The sequence below is a fragment of the Pteronotus mesoamericanus genome, unplaced genomic scaffold, assembly GCF_021234165.1.
Source record: "Pteronotus mesoamericanus isolate MK-2021 breed Mesoamerican mustached bat unplaced genomic scaffold, CSHL_Meso_final contig_221, whole genome shotgun sequence".
NCBI lineage: Eukaryota > Metazoa > Chordata > Mammalia > Chiroptera > Mormoopidae > Pteronotus > Pteronotus mesoamericanus.
Window position 1 is genome coordinate 13,499,530 of NW_026555092.1, and position 15,173 is coordinate 13,514,702.

General features: G+C 57.7%; 1 protein-coding gene across 1 annotated transcript in view; it reads right to left on the reverse strand.

Annotated features, from left to right (window-relative positions):
- Positions 1 to 7,841: 7,841 nt before the first annotated feature.
- EPHA10 (EPH receptor A10) overlaps positions 7,842 to 15,173 on the reverse strand; it is a 31,270-nt gene continuing 23,938 nt past the window's right edge. The window contains exons 9-17 of the mRNA XM_054571570.1: positions 12,221 to 12,282; positions 11,946 to 12,071; positions 10,673 to 10,858; positions 10,160 to 10,221; positions 9,721 to 9,924; positions 9,282 to 9,431; positions 8,854 to 9,047; positions 8,067 to 8,222; positions 7,842 to 7,972 (exon numbers count right to left, since the gene is read on the reverse strand). Coding sequence (XP_054427545.1) covers positions 7,858 to 7,972; positions 8,067 to 8,222; positions 8,854 to 9,047; positions 9,282 to 9,431; positions 9,721 to 9,924; positions 10,160 to 10,221; positions 10,673 to 10,858; positions 11,946 to 12,071; positions 12,221 to 12,282 — 1,255 coding nt within the window. The 3' untranslated portion in view covers positions 7,842 to 7,857. The remainder of the gene's footprint in view (positions 7,973 to 8,066; positions 8,223 to 8,853; positions 9,048 to 9,281; positions 9,432 to 9,720; positions 9,925 to 10,159; positions 10,222 to 10,672; positions 10,859 to 11,945; positions 12,072 to 12,220; positions 12,283 to 15,173) is intronic.

Consider the following 15,173-nt stretch of genomic DNA (forward strand, 5'->3'; position numbering starts at 1 on the left):
TCATGGGATGTGGTCCAAGAACATGGGAACTGAGTTCCCACCCCAGACTTGAGGGCCCACAGTTTTCTCGTGTGTGGCTCTTTGCTGTACTTTGTATTATTTTGCTTCGTGACCATTCTAATAATCCAATCCTGTTTAAGTTGTATTCTTTTCAGGTTGTTTTATTGTCCCTATCCTGAGAATTTTTGTACATATTATTTTCCTGAGTGAGTAATGTAATGGTATCTCTAATCTGATTTTTCTAATTAGAGCTATTGAAAGGTACCTGTTTTCAATAAATTGTGAGTTTGTTCAGCCTGCCTGTTACTTCCAAGCTGGGCTATCTGGACTAGAGGCAGTTTTGGAGCTGAAGCTTTTGGAGTGGGAGTCTGAACAGCTACTTTACTCAGAAGATGTGAAAATCTTTACTTCAGGCAGATTCTCACTGATATCTGAAGAAGGGGCACTCACCCCAAGATCTAGGACATGGGTAACCTATACCAAGAAGTTTTTCCCCAGTACCTTTGTTCTGTGAGCTAGAAATTTACATCTGGGAGGACGACATCTAGGGTACCTATAGTTTGTTCACCTGCAGAGTCTAGTCCCATAGGCCAGGCACAGGTTCCAGTGGTCATGCTTCTCACTTCCCAGAGTTTGGGGGTCTGGCAGATCTGCAATTCCTGGAATTCTTTCTATGTTGAGAATGATCAGCATGGAGCTAAGCAACCTGGGGTCATTACTTAGCTCTGTCATCTGACACAGACAGTTCATGGAGAAGGACCCTTGGTCAGAGACAACATGTGGAATAAAGGTTACTCATTTAAGTCATGAAGTCCCAAAACCTGAGGTTTATACCTGTGCCATCATCACCTGGTACACTGTTAGGAAGAGCCTGACGTCAAGGATCCAACATGCTTTGCCGGGAGCCGGCCTCACCTGATTTCACTCCCCGTGCGCCATGGCCCAGGTGAACCCCACTGTGGGGAGTGCGGAGGCCTGGCAGGTGCCTGATGAAAGCCCGTCGCATGACGCAGGCAGAGCAGTCCACTCCCTGCCGGAGGCTGACTTGGAAGGTAACAGGTCCCCCACCCCAGGCTGTAAAGCATGGGTCGAACCATCTTAGGGCTGGAATGCTGCAAAGAAAATTTCAATCTTCCTGCCAGGCCACAGACCAAAAATGGCCCATAGACAAACAAACGCAACTGTTTGTTTTTTAAAATTAGTTGATAACAATTTTATAAAAGTTTCTTTAAAGTTAGTTTATAGCAATTTAAAAATCACCAAAGTTCACAAAAATGATTTGCTGGCCTCCAAAAAATAAGATCTGGCAACACTGGCCACAGTCAAATGGCCTTGAGAAGCAGCTGTCTTTGGCCCCTCAGAGAATCCTCTTCCCATTGAAAGCATTTTCGTACTCAGTGACTTCCCTTTCTTACCTGTTACCTACCGTGTGCCTGCGGGCAATTTACTTTGTACCCTAAGCAGAGCTTTTCTGGATTGAAGGGGTGGGGGCCTGGAGTCCCCTTTACTAGGGCCCCTCAGGCAGCTTTGCAGAAGCCTAGAATTTCCATAAACAGGTTCATTCTTTGCCTTAGAAGCTCCGTGATCTTTCCGAAAGCCTTATTTGGGCCTTTCTATTGAAAGAAGTCCAAGTGTATTGCCTTGTGAAAAGTTAGGTTAAATTATTCATAGGAAGAGCTAGTTCTTGGGGGATGTAAGCATCCTTTATTCACGGCATCAGACATCTTTTATCTCAAAGGAACTACCATCCCCAACTCTGCCAATGATGGATTCATATAACCAATACAAAGCTTACCACAAGGTCTCCTACACCCCCGAAAAACAAAGTGTCTCAGTCCACATGTGCACAAGCTCTGATAAATCTTTTCCTTCTCTAATTTTACACAATGATAGTTGTTGACCCATACCTAAAATTGAGCATGACACATATATGCTGAAGATTTAATAGTAGGTAATTACTGTGGTTTCAGAAATGGAAGGAGTGAGAGACACAGATCAATCAAAACTGGGGGCCCACATTCAGCTCCCACTTAACGGGAGTCTGGAACCCAATTTGCTTTGGCGAAGATGCCTCCTCTTTGCCCTTTGCAGGATTAGGCATTTTCCTGGCCCTTTATCACCCCCACCTGCACCACCTTACCTACAGAACAAGTCCCCTCTCCCCCCACTCCCCGCCACCAGCTGTAACCCACACTTCTTGCCATCTACACTTTACTACCACCTTTCCCTTAGTTGATATTAGCATCTATTATAGTTGGTGTTTTCTGATCCTCGGCTAACGGCTACGGTGGAGGACGTAACATACCCTTGGCACTGAGATACCAGGAAGAGCCCAGGTCCCCATCAGCAAACTGGCAGCACCCATGAGCACACGCCATGTGTCACAACATGCCAAGAGCCATCGGGATGCATACAGATGACAGTCTCCAAGGAAACACCCCTTCAAAATATTACAAAGGTCACGCTGGCAAACCTACTGGTCTCAACTGTCCTATCCGTGCCCAGCCGACTCAAGGATGAGTGTGGTGGTGAAGGAAGAAGCGGCCACGTGGAGCCTCACTAGGAGGGGATGTAAGATTTGCAAAAGCAAATGTGGTTTTGGATTTTTTAGTTATTCACTTAGACGAGCAGACTTGAGATGCCCCATGATCTGTTCACAAGATGCGAGCGGGCACCACGAGGTGGTCCATGAACAGGAGTTTCTGACTTCTCTCAGCCCGAGAGCCCAGGGGCCCACTGCTAATGTGGGGTGGGGTGGGGAGTGTCCTGAGAGGCTAGCAGGGTTTTTTTCAAGATACTGGCAGTCACTCAAGTTTCTATGGCAAAGGGTACAAAGAGATTCCGAGAGTGCATACGGTAAGGAGTTTTATTCACATCCTGAGCAGTATGATGGGGGTGATGTAAGGAACTGAGTCGAGAACTCAGTCACTGGCTAATAAGGACAGTGGACTCACGACCTGGTTTTCCCCTGGGGGCCTTCTCACACCTCCCCAGGGACTCGGTCAGGCAAAGCCCTGCACTGGACTCCACAACACCCAGCCTGTATCCCCGTGGCTGCGCCTCTCATGCTTCTTACTTACCTCACTGCGCCCTTAGGTAGCCAGGTCTTACGTTCCTGGTGCCCATCCCTAGCAGGTGCTTGTGCTCAGTACTTGCTCACCGAATGAGCAAAGAAACGCCTTGTCAGACCAGTCAGCAGCCTCACTGCCTGGAGAAGTTCATTTCACTCCCCAGCTGTATATTGTACTTCTACCTGGTGCCTCACACCTTGCTGATACTATTTAGTGAGGACCTACTGTGTGCCAGGCCTCTGTGTTAAGTGTCAGTGGGGCGAGGTCCTCCACTTTCTGGCCGTGTGCCTCTAAGGTGACAGACTTCGGCAGAGCAACACTCCTGACCTCGCCAACCCTCTCGTTCATTCCTCCCCTTGGGGGCGGGGAAGAAGAGACTTACCTAACAGAATTGGGAGGGAGGAGGGATAACCTGCTTGAATTGGTGTGACGTGGCTTCCCACAGGTCTCCTGCCTACCAGGAGGGTGCACCCTGGTCTGCCCCCCGTCCCGCAGGAAGCTGGGTGGGGCCGGCTCCTGGATCTCTGGCTCAGCCTGGGAGTGGGTGGGTCCAATTCAGGGGAAGATGGGAAATGTGCTCCATACCACATCTCACGTATCAAAGGTGTACCTTTTACACATTTTTAACATCTCTGAAATTGAGATGTATCTTTCAACCAGATGGCATGGCATAGTTTAACTGGCTGTGATATTTCTTCACGGTGCCTCTTAGAGTCAAAGGAACACACGGTAAGCAGCATTCTCCAGTCTGCCTTATGAAAGAGCTGGGATCTTGATCTCCATCTGCCCCAGAGAATTTATACCCAGCTGGCTCTAAGCACAGGAGGGGAGGAGAGGGTGTTACTGATCGCCACCCCTGCCACCCAATCGCTATCACTAAGCACTTTCTGTGGCCTGGCCTAAGCAGGTTTAAATAAAACACCTTCTCCAAACCATGAACATGAACAGCCAGGCCAGGGAGAGCAGAAGCATGAGAGAGCCGACCAAGAACAGCAAGGGCTCATGTGGTACAAGTGTGTGTGCATGTGATGTGTGTGCACATGTCTGAGCAGTGTGCATGTGGTACATGCATGCACACGTGAGGGCTCAGGCAGTGCGCCAGCCCTCCTCTGCCCACACCCCCACGCCACCCTGGGAGCCATCTCACCCCGCCTCCCTCCCTTTGCAGCCCCTCAAACTCCCCTCAATCCTCTCATCTGGCATATGCCCCCTCAGTTAAGGTCACTGTGTTGAATTCTTTCCCCCTCAAAATTCGTATGTTGAAGCCCTAACTGCCAATACCTCAGAACTTGACTGTCTTTGGAGACAGGGTCTTTACAGAGGTACTCAAGCTAAAATGAGGTCACCGGGGTAAGCCGCTGTGGACTGGCCCAACATGGCTGGTGTCATCCTAAGGGAAAGGGGAAATCTGGACACAGAGACACTCACAGAGGGAAGACGATGTGCAGACACAGGGAGAAGACAGCCACATACACGCAGAGAGGCCTGGAGCAGATCCTTCCCTATGTCCTCAGAAGGAACAGACTCTGCCGGCACCTTGGTCTCAGACTTCCGGCCTCTAGAACTATGGGACAGCAAATTCTTGTTGTTTAGCCATCTGTGCCACCTTGTTACAGCAGCCCTGGGGAACGCACACAGTCCCCAACAACATCCACCCTGACAGCCACCCTTCCCCCATCTCCTCACCTGGCTTCTCTGCATTTAACAGCAAAGCCTGCTCTTCCTCTGGCTCAGTGGCGTGACTCCATCCTGGCTTCTCTCACTGCTCCCTCGGCTTCTGTCTCTGCTCCTCTTCATCCAACTGCCCCCTAATGTCGGAGTGCCCCCAGAGTGCCTCTTCCTCCACCTGCTGGCCCAGGGCGATCTCCTTCTCACCGTGGCTTCCACTCCCACCCGCATGCAGATGACCCTCAGAGCTCTGCCTCTAGCTCACCCCGCGCCACGTTCCAGACACCCGCCCCCCAGACATCTCTGCCTGCGCACCCGCAGGACCTCAAATGCACGTCCCAAACCAAGCCGGTGGTCTCCTGCCCTCTCCTCACATCCTTGCCCAGCCTGCTACTCCCTCCCCATATACTGTCTATTTCAGGGGCTGGCACCGCCACCTGAGCGCGACCTCCTCTGGGAAACCTTCTTTGGTTTTTTGCTCCCAAACTGGGTGACATCCTTCTCTACACCTCCCGGGCTACCACCCACTCGCCCCCACGGTAACCCTGACCACATTGTCCTGTCATGTTTCCTAAACATGTCCCCCGCTAGACTGGGGGCCTTCCATGGCAGAGGCAGCCTGATTCGTGTCTACGCAGAGAGATCTCAGACACATACTCTGGAGACCACCCGCCCCACCCTGCGGCAGGGGTGGGAACACTCCCACACAACCTACTAGAAAGTAGTGAAACAACTGTCACTGAAAGAGGCACCATCTCACAGACAAGTTTTTATTACTTTGTCCTGCATATAGAACCCAAAATTATAAAAACATCTCCAGCACGAATGAAAGGAACCACCTCCCCAACCGGCCCCTCCCCTCCCTGGGTGGGCTCAGGCGGGTGTACTGGGGGGCTGCAGGCCACCTCCCACTGTCCAGTGAGTAAGTTCCATATAAAAATAGATCTGTAGGGCGCCCAGGGAGCCGTCAGCTCGCCTCACACCGGCACCGCGCAGGGCTGAGGCCTGGGACCCGGGGGCCCTGGGACCTCGCTCCAGTGGAGGGAGGTCTACCCTGGACACCGAAGTCCTGCCGACAGGGACACCTCTGCACAACAGCTGGTAGGGAAGGGGACTTGGACCTTTAGAGCGTGACCGATGGAGCTGGGGCTGGAGCTGAGGCTCCCCCCACACAAGACTGGACACTGGTCCCCACGCCGTGTCCTCCCCAGGCTTCCCAAGAGCAAGGGCTTCCCTAAAGGGCTCCTGGCCCGGGACCCTCTAGCCTTGTCAAAGGTGGAAGCAGTAGCTGGGTCTTCCCCAGTTCCCCCAGAGCCACTGAGCTGGGGCAGGGGCCCAGGAGACGGGAAGGGGGTGGGGGGACCCTAAGGCGAGGAGAGCTGCCGGGGGCCAGGCCGAAGGCACTGCTGTGAGGCACCATCCCCCACCACGGGGCGCTCCCCCAAAATGCACTGCGCCTTCCAGCCGCTGGGTGCCTTCTCAGGTTAGCCGCTCTGCTTGGGCTCCTCTTGCCCTGAGCCCTCCATCTTGGCCTGCTGAAAACTTCACCCACGCGAAGGAAAGAGCCTTCCCCCACCTTTAAGGCCCTGCTCAACTTCCAAGTCGGCTTCTCAGCCAAGAAGCCTCTCCAGGCTTCCCTCCACATACACAGGCCGAGAGAGCGTCTAGCTGCCACTGCAGCCCACCAGCCACGGACCCGAGGTCTCCTAAGGGAAGGGGCCCTTGGGGTGCTTCCTGGTGCCTGAGATCATCTCCCCACCCGGCCTAAGCCCTCCAAGGGCCGGCTCTGTGTCTCATTCACCCCTGCCCTCCAGCCCTTGGCTCCTCCTTCCACCCCAGCCAGCGCAGCCCACGCCACCGCAGTCAAACCCAGAGAGGCATGTCGTGAGGAACGGACGGACAGCCCCCATGGCCCTAGCCAGATCCGGCCGCCCCCGTCCTGTCCTGCGAAAGCTTGGCCCCATCATCACCACTGCTTTGGGGGAGCCCTTCCAGACAAGGAACCCTGGAGCCAGCTCAGTGCGCCCACTTCTGTCCAAGGCCTGCAGACGCCAGAGTGGGAGGCACTCCGTGGAGGCTGGGGGGCGGCCAGGGGACGGAGCACCCACAGGGGCTCCTCTCAGAGTCGCCCTGGCTGCCCCAGGAAAGGGTGGCGGTGTCCCAGGGCAGGACCAAGGCCTCCCTCTAGAGCCAACCTCGCCCCTGGACAGGGAGCTGGGCAACCTGGTTCTAACTCAGGCCTGTCCCTGGCTCCTCACTGGGCCTTCGTTTTTCCTGCCTGTACAGTGAGTATTGGATGAGCCAGAGAAAGAAGGTCCATCTCTGAGAGTCACTTTGTCACCGTTCCCCCAGTCTAGACAGCGAAGCTCTAGGGTTCCCCTAGGAGAAGACATCTCCCCTCATGTCCTTCCCAGGAGTCCTGGCCAGTGAGTTCATAAAGGAATGCGAAGGGGCAGCCAGGGGGACCTCAAGGGAGCACCAGGACCCCCAGCCTGAACTGTCAGCCCAAGGGCAAGGGAGGCAGAAATCAGCCCCTGAGTCTGGGGCCCCCAGGGCCCGGCCCCTGACCAGAGCACCACCTCTGCTGCCTCGGCCTCGGGACCAATGTCCAGGCAGAGCTGAGCCCAAGCACAAGGCGCTGAGGACCTGCCCCCCAGGACCCAGCAAGGTGGGCTGCCAGGCAGCTGTGGTCACTGCCGGGTCCACTGAGAGCCCAGCAGGGACACGTGCTGCCTGCTGGCCTATGGGTCTGTGGGACAATGGGGTACGCCCCGGCCCCCCAGTGGATGTGGAAGACAGAAGGGCCTGAGCCCGGTGATTTAAAGCCACAACCTTCCTCCCCACGCAGCCCCACCTCAGTGTCTGGGACCCTGCATTTCCTCCTGCTGTTCTCTCAAGGGCCCTCTCCAGGGATCTGACGCTTTTTCCAGGGGGACTGAGTCAGCCAAGATGTTCAGAGGGGGGAAATCGGAGGAGTGGGCAGCGACACGGGGGACACCGGCCCCAAGTGCGGGCAGAGAGCTCGCTTCCGCACGGATGGAGCGCAGCTTGCCCGGGGGCTTGTCAGGGCTGAGGGTCTGGAGCCCCCGGCGTCCTGGCCTGGAAGAGTGAGGACTGCTCACACCTGCACCCCGCGGCCCTGCAGCTGGAGCACGCGGACACGCAGGGCGCTGATCCCGCTGAGGAGGGCCTCCCGATGCTCCGCCGACGAGATGCCCAGGCTCACCAGGTCCCTGCGCAGACGGATGGGTCAGACCCGCCCGGCTCAGCCCCAGCTGCTGCTCTCCCTCCCTTTGCCTGGACAGGGCCCTGGGTCCCCAGACTCACTGCGCAGTCATGGCGGCCACGGCCTCCAGGCTCCCGTAGCCAGCAGCCGCGAAGCTGTCCTTGTAGCGGCCCAGGTCCAGGGCCTCCAGCCACGCGCCCACAGAGCCAAAGGAGGGGAAGGTGGAGAAGGCACGGTCCGCCAGGGGGGTGGGAGGCCTGGGGCAGAGGAGCAGCAATCCATCAACAGCAGGGATCCGGCACTCAGGCCCGGTCCCTCTCCTGAGGACAGGCCAGTTGTAAAAGGACAGGAGACTGGGAGGCAACTGGGCCTTCAGGGGAGTCCTGGCTCACACGGGTGCTACGTATGCTCAGCGCAGGTGAGCGTTCGGCACGCTCGGGCAGGTGGAGAGCAGGATGCCCCTGAGCCAGCCAAATATACGGGGAGTATCTGGAACAGTCTGGGGGTCGGACATACCTAGGACAGTTTGGGAGGCAACCCGTGTTTAGGACAACTCATACTAATTCCACTTATTTTTTTTTTTTTACTAGAGCTACAAATTAGTTAGGACTATTACCACGTATATTGATCCAATGGTCACTGTGCCTGGGATATGGATATGTGAGCAAAATCCAGGACAAGCAGAAGTGACTAAGATAGATGAAAGGTTACATGTGCCTAAGGCAGGTGGGAGAATTAGATGTATCTGGGACAGCTGGTGAGCAATTATACCTGGACAGGTGGGTTAGGAGAGCTAGGGCAGTTGTACTGGGGGCGTGGGGGAGGCCATTCACGGACAGGTGAGAGGTGAGCTGTAGCTGCTGTGGTGGGGGATGGGTGGGAATATACCTCGGACAGGCAGTCGTAGCGCACTTCGGGGGTTCTGGGTCCTGCACCATCTTGCTCAGGATGCTGTGGATCTGGGAGAACCTGGGCCGCTCGCCTGGGTCCTTCTGCCAGCAGTCAAGCATCAGTCGGTGCAGGGGGGGAGGGCAGTTCCTGGGGGGCGGCAGCCGGAAGCCATCCTCCACGGCCTTGATCACCTGGGCCATGGGGGTGAGGAGAGCAGACAAGAGGCCTTACGTCCCCCCAACACACACGTACGCGTGCGCACACACCCTCCCAAGGAAGACTTAAGTGGTGACCAGGCAGAACTAGAAGCAAATAAACAATGAAGAGGAACCTGAGGCTAGAAAGTCAAAGGTCAGGGAACTGGGGGCTGAGGTCAGAGGGCAAGAGGGTCAGAGGGCAAGGAGCTGGAGCCACAAGTCACTCACATCTTGGCCAGACATGTCCCAGTAGGGCCGCTCCCCATAGGCCATCACCTCCCACATGACAACACCGAAGCTCCACACATCGCTGGCGGAGCTGAAGTGGCCAAACTGAAGCGTCTCGGGGGCAGCCCACAGTGCCGGGCTCCGGCCGCTCTGTGGGCAGGCAGGCAGGTCAGGGGTGGGCAGGGACGACGCCCAGGCTCCCCACCCCACAGGGTCCCGGATGGAGCCCCACCTGCCATCCTCCCGGCTGCACACCGGGGGAAGGCACACAGGCTGGCCACAAGGTGATGTCCATGCTGGCACTGAGCTGGGACCGAGTGGGTGGAGAGGTGGGGTGGGGGACGCAGCGGGGAAGGGGTGGGAAGAGGGGAGACGGGGACTCCGGGGCAGTTGACAGGAAACAGAGGAGCAGGCTTGCCTGGGGGAAACGACTCCTCACCATGGTGGTGTAGACAGCCTCTGCCCGGTCCCGAGGTCCCCGCCCAAAGCCGGCAATCTTGCAGATCAAGCCACTGCTGACCAGCACCCGGCGGGCGGCCAGGCCCCGGTGAACATAGCCCATCTCCGACAGATACTTCATGGCTGACGCCAGCCCAGGCAGCAGCGCCAGCAGCTGCCCAGCCACCACCTGGCCCTCGTGCCGCTGAGGGAGAGGACGGGCTGGGGGCCAGGGCTGCACGCTCAGCTCCCCGCACGCTGTGTGACCCCAGGGAAGTCACACAGCCCTCTCTAGGCTTCCGCTTGCCCTGTGACCCATCAGATCAGCCTGGCCAGGGGCACCTTCTCAGGGAACGATGCTAATTCCAAGTCCCAACAAAGAAGAGTGAGGGACCAAAAATAACAAGTTCATTTCCACCCTCGGGGCCCACGCCACTCACCCTCAGGAAGCCGTCCAGAGCCCCGTGGCTCATATACTCAGTGACAATCATCAAGGTGCTGCCTGTGCCCAGGGACAGGAAACACACACAGGCTAAGTTGTCTGCTCCCTGCTGGACACATGCTTCCCTGTCAGGGCCCTGACCTGGGCCTAGGCAGCCAGAACCAAGGCCGCACTCCCCTAATTTTGCCACCCTCCTTCAGGTCCAGGATCCCCTAGGCTAAAGGACAAAAATGGAGGCGGACAAAGGCCAAGGTCAGGAGCTGCAACAAGTTTACTAAGAAAGATCACCCAAGGCCCCAGCTCCCTCCCACAGAGTATCACCCCAAGCCAGAGCAGTTGTTCAGGGTCAGAGGGGCCACCCGAGTCAGTGAAGAACAGCTGAGACCTTCCCTCCATGCTGGGCATTTTAGGGGCTCCCTCTCACAGCTAGGGAAGGGGCCTTGGGGCACAGAAGCACCCCAACTCCCGCCTTGTCATCCCCGCCTCCATCCCTGTGGAGCTCTGGGCCTACCTCGGGTGACAACACCCTCCAGCCGCACGATGTGGCTGTGGTCGAACTGACCCAGAGTGAGGGCCTCGGCCAGGAAGCTGAGCTTCTGGGCGTCGGAGCAGCCTTCCCTCAGCGTGTGCACGGCCACGGGGAGTCCCTGGCGGCCGGGGAGCTGCAGGCGGCCGCAGCACAGCTCCCCAAACCGCCCTGTGGGGAACAGCGCCTCAGACACCCGCCGGGGGCCGCTCCCTTGGCCAATGCGGCAGGGGGCGGGAAGGGGGTGCTGAGGACGGGCAGCTTCTGGATTGTGAGCTGCTTCTGGTCTGGGGCTCGGAGCTCTTGGGTTCAGATCAGATTAAACTGAGCACCAGCCGTGGGACATGGCGTTCCTCCTCTTTCCCTCTCCTGCCTCAGTTTCCTTCTGTGTGAAATGGGGATTCCTCCCCACCTGCCCCAGCGGAAGCTTTCAGAGCCTCAGAGAAAGGACCTTGCTCACACCAGCGCATCAGAGGCTCTTACAGCCCAGTGTGACCCAGGAAGGGTGACGATGGCACCCATTCTGCCACGCTGCCCCTTCCTGGCTCCTGCCCAGTGTCAGGGCTTAGCGTCTGGCTCCTGGTGAAAGCGGCTGCCTCCTCTGAGCACAGGGGCCAAAGGTGTGCAGACAGGAAGGGAGCAAGCCGGGAGTGGGCCGTGAGGGGCTGAGCGCCCACAGCCAGCCCAGCTTGGTGCTGAGCCCGTGAAGCCCCCATACCAGCTCGTCTGAGGCAGGCAGGTATCAGGCCTATTTCGCAGATGGGAAACTGAGACTCAGAGCAGAAGAGGGACGTGCCCCTGATCACGCAGCTCGTGCGTAATAGAGCCAGAACTAAAGCTCAGGTATGTCTGGCCCCTAGGCTTGCCAAGGTCCCTCCCTACTGCCCTGTGAAGGCCTGGGATGAAACTTTGGCCAGTGGCAGTCTGCAGAGGCCAACTCTGAACGGAGAGATCTCGGTGACCCCGGGGGCTGGGAGAAGGTAGGGAAGCAGGGTCACAGACCCTTCTGCCATCCCGCTTCCCTTGGAGCCTGGTCGGTGGGGGTGGGGCTTGGCGTGGGGTGGGGCTTCCTGTGCAGAGTGGGGACTGGGCGAAGGCGGGGCTTCTAGAATGGGGGGTGGGCAGGACTTGGGGTGGAGGCAGGCTTACAGAGTCAGAGTGGGCCTCTGGAGTGGGTGGGGCTGGGACTTCTAGGGTGGGCGGGGCGGGGCCCCAGGGAGGGCTCCCCTGGACAAGGCTTCGTGGGTGCCCAGCTTGCCTGCTCCAAGGCTCTTCTCCACTGTGACACTTTTTGCATCCAGTTCCTTGGCAAACAGGTGGACAGCCTGCAATGGGTCCCCACAGCTCTGGGGGTCCACGAACGTGCGGCGTGTCGGGACTTTGACTGGGAACACGGGGAAAGAGAAAGAGACGCCCCGAGGAAAGGGGCGTCCACAGCTGGCGGGTGGGGATATGCAATGGCAGCACGGAAGGGGCAGGAGGGGTGAGGAAGGGGGTGCCCGCCCCACCCCCAGCCTTGCCCGGACAACTCACAGTGGAAATACAGCTCCTCCTCCTCGTGGGCATCCCCTCCTCCTTTGCCATAGCTGCAGGGCCTGGGTGGGGGGTGCAGAGTCATTTCTTGAGCCCAGCTGCCCCAGCCCTCCCCATTTCACCAGCACCCACAGGGGCGCGTCTTCAAAAGGACGGCGAGGCCTGTGCCCCAGGGGAGGGGCCTTCCTATTTCGCTGGCTCGAAAGCCTCTCCCAGCAGCATCCACAGGGACTCCTAGCGCCAGGCCCAACCCCTCACCCCCATCAGCGTGCCTAGTTACTTTCACTCTGAGACACAGTGCCGCTTCTTGCCACTCCACAGGCACCCAAATCTGCACCCCTGACTTTAAGCTCTAGCTGCCAGCCCCCTCCCCGAGGCACCCTCCCCTGGGCACCCCCTCCCACCCACCCCACCCCCACTCCCACTACAGGCGAACAAAACAGAGTCCCTGCACCCGGGGCAGCGGCTGGTCTAGCCAGGAAAACCTACGGTGAGAGTTGAGAGTTAACCGCAGCCCACTCCCAGGGCCAAGCAAAGGAGAAGGGCTGTGCCCTGCGGAGCACAACATAAATGGCCCTGACCCCATCCCAGGCGCCCCCCCTGGCGGGATGGCATCCTGAGGCAGAGGCAGCTGTGGGGCCAAAGGACAAAGCTGGATTTGGGCCCCCTGAGGCCGGGCCTTGCCGGCCCAGATAAAGACTTGGGCTTTTATTCCTCACAGAGCAGAGGCCCTGGGGGATTCTGGGCAGGGGAGTGCGGAGATGCCATTTGCATTTTAGAGAGATCGTCCTAGCTGCTGCTGTTGTCCCTGTCAGCGGTGGTAGTGGCTCAGGCTCAGGCTGTGGGGTGACCATGGAGAGGGGAGTGAGAGGACTCGAGACATTTAGGTGACAGGGCCACGGGGCTTGGAGGTTGCTAGAAGGCAGAAAGGGAGCGGGAGAAGCCTTGCCCAGCAGAGTGTACATGCTGCCGTTTACCAAGACAGGGAGATGAAAAGCGCATATTTAGACACTTGAGTTTGCAGGGCCCACGGGGCGAGCAGGGACGGTCAGTGAGGAGGGAGCTGGATACGTGTGCGAAGGCGTCTGGAGTTTGGACCAGAGGTCTGCTCTGGAGACACAAGTTCGGGAGCTGTGAGAAGCGGGACTAGGAACAAGTCTGAGGACCGCCAACATTTAGAGACTGGGTAGGGAAGAGGGAAGCCAAAGAAATCACAGAAGTCAAAGGAAATAAAGGGAAATTGGCCTGGTGATATTGCAGGGACCAAGGGCAGAAGAGGCAGGGCAGGGAGAGACGCCTGGCATGGAAGGCCTGAGAAAGGGGGAGGAAGGGAGGTTGGAGGAAGATGGTCATGGTTTGGTACCAGCAGGAAAGGGGAGAAGGGCTGTCTGTCACACAGGAGGAAGGGGTCACGCAGGCCGGTCAACAGCCTGGGCTCTGGAACCTGACTGCTTCCCTGCTCCTCCACTCGGCAGCCGCAGGACTGAGGGGCTCCGTTTTCTCTTTAATAAAATCAGGATAAAGACAGCCCTGCCTGATAGCGCTGTTGCAAAAAGCTTGCGAAGCACTCAGTAATCGTTAGTTGTTATGTAGGGGGAGAGGCACATAATAAATAGTACAAGTTGTGAGAGGGAGTGGGTTCAGGTCCCAGGTAGGTGGAAGGCACCCCCTCTAGAGCCAAAGGAGGGGGATGGCTATGGAGAGAGGCCAGTGTGTAGACCCGAGGGGCTAGTGATGCAGTTCAGGAGCAGGGCAGCAGAGGTGGCTGAGGGAACAAGCTGCAAGGACAGGGAGCCTGCAGGGCAAAAGTAGAAGTGGCTCAATATTTGGGGTGGTGGCCATGTCCTTGTCAGGATGCGGGAAAGGGAGGAACAGCAGAGAAAGTCCTTGGGAATAAAGAAGTCAAGGAACCAAGCGGCCAGGAACTGGGGCTGGCCAGCCAAACTACAGCCTGGTGGCAGGACATTCCCGGAGGCGGGGGACATCCAGGAGAGGTGGGTGCAGATGAAGGCAAGGGTGCAGGGCTGCGCGGGTGGAGGAGCGGCAGAGACAAGGGAAGCCTCCCTTGGAAGACACACACACCCTGCGGTGGGATGAGCCAGGACAGACTGAGGTGGGAAAGCGGAGGGGAGGAGCCCAGTGCACAGAACAAGTACCGCAGAGACCTGGAGAGCGGGTCGTGGGTGTTAGAGATGTCGAGGACGGCTAAACTGGGACCTGCCTGCTGGAGGAGTTTGCCCCATGCCCCTCAATCAGCACCAGACCAGTGGCTCTCCCCACTTCACTGCCATTTGACTTTGAGCAGGTTTTGAAACACACCCCTCCCGACTCACTCTGCCTGCCTAGTACACCTGTCCCCGGGGGCACTCCTGGGCAGCTGCCCAGGCCCGCAGAGTCTCCAGGGGAGGTGCTCCTGGTTCACCTCTCTCTCCCTTTCTCTTTCTGCCCCCTAAGCCCCCCTGAACCTCCAAGAGCAAGAACACAATGCTCTTGGCTCCTGTCTGTGGCTGCTTTTCCAGTAGGTCCATGTAGGAACCTGCAGCTCTGTGAGGAGGGAGCCCACTCTTCCCGCCCAGCCCTCCTGAATCCCTGGCCCAGGCAGAGCCGGCTCCTCTCCAGCTCAGTCACTTTCTGTGCCTCATCCAAGGACAAACAGTCAGTGCCAAATGAATGCTCACTGCCCCTCCAGCCCACAGGCAGTTGCAGGATGCTGAGGCGTAGAGACGTGGCTCTCTGGCCTGCCTATTTCTCTCCTCCGGTCCCCACACTCAGCCCTTTGCATGCAGAATTCCCATCACCTCAAATCTTCTAAGCTCAGTCCTATCCTGGTACCTGCCTGGGGAGCCTGTGCCAGGGGGTTTCTGCTGCGTGCAAAAGGTCTGGAATCTTCTCTGAGCCAGACTCAAAAGCCACATCTTTCCCCTTTCTCTGCCCACTCTCCTGCAAGCTTCCT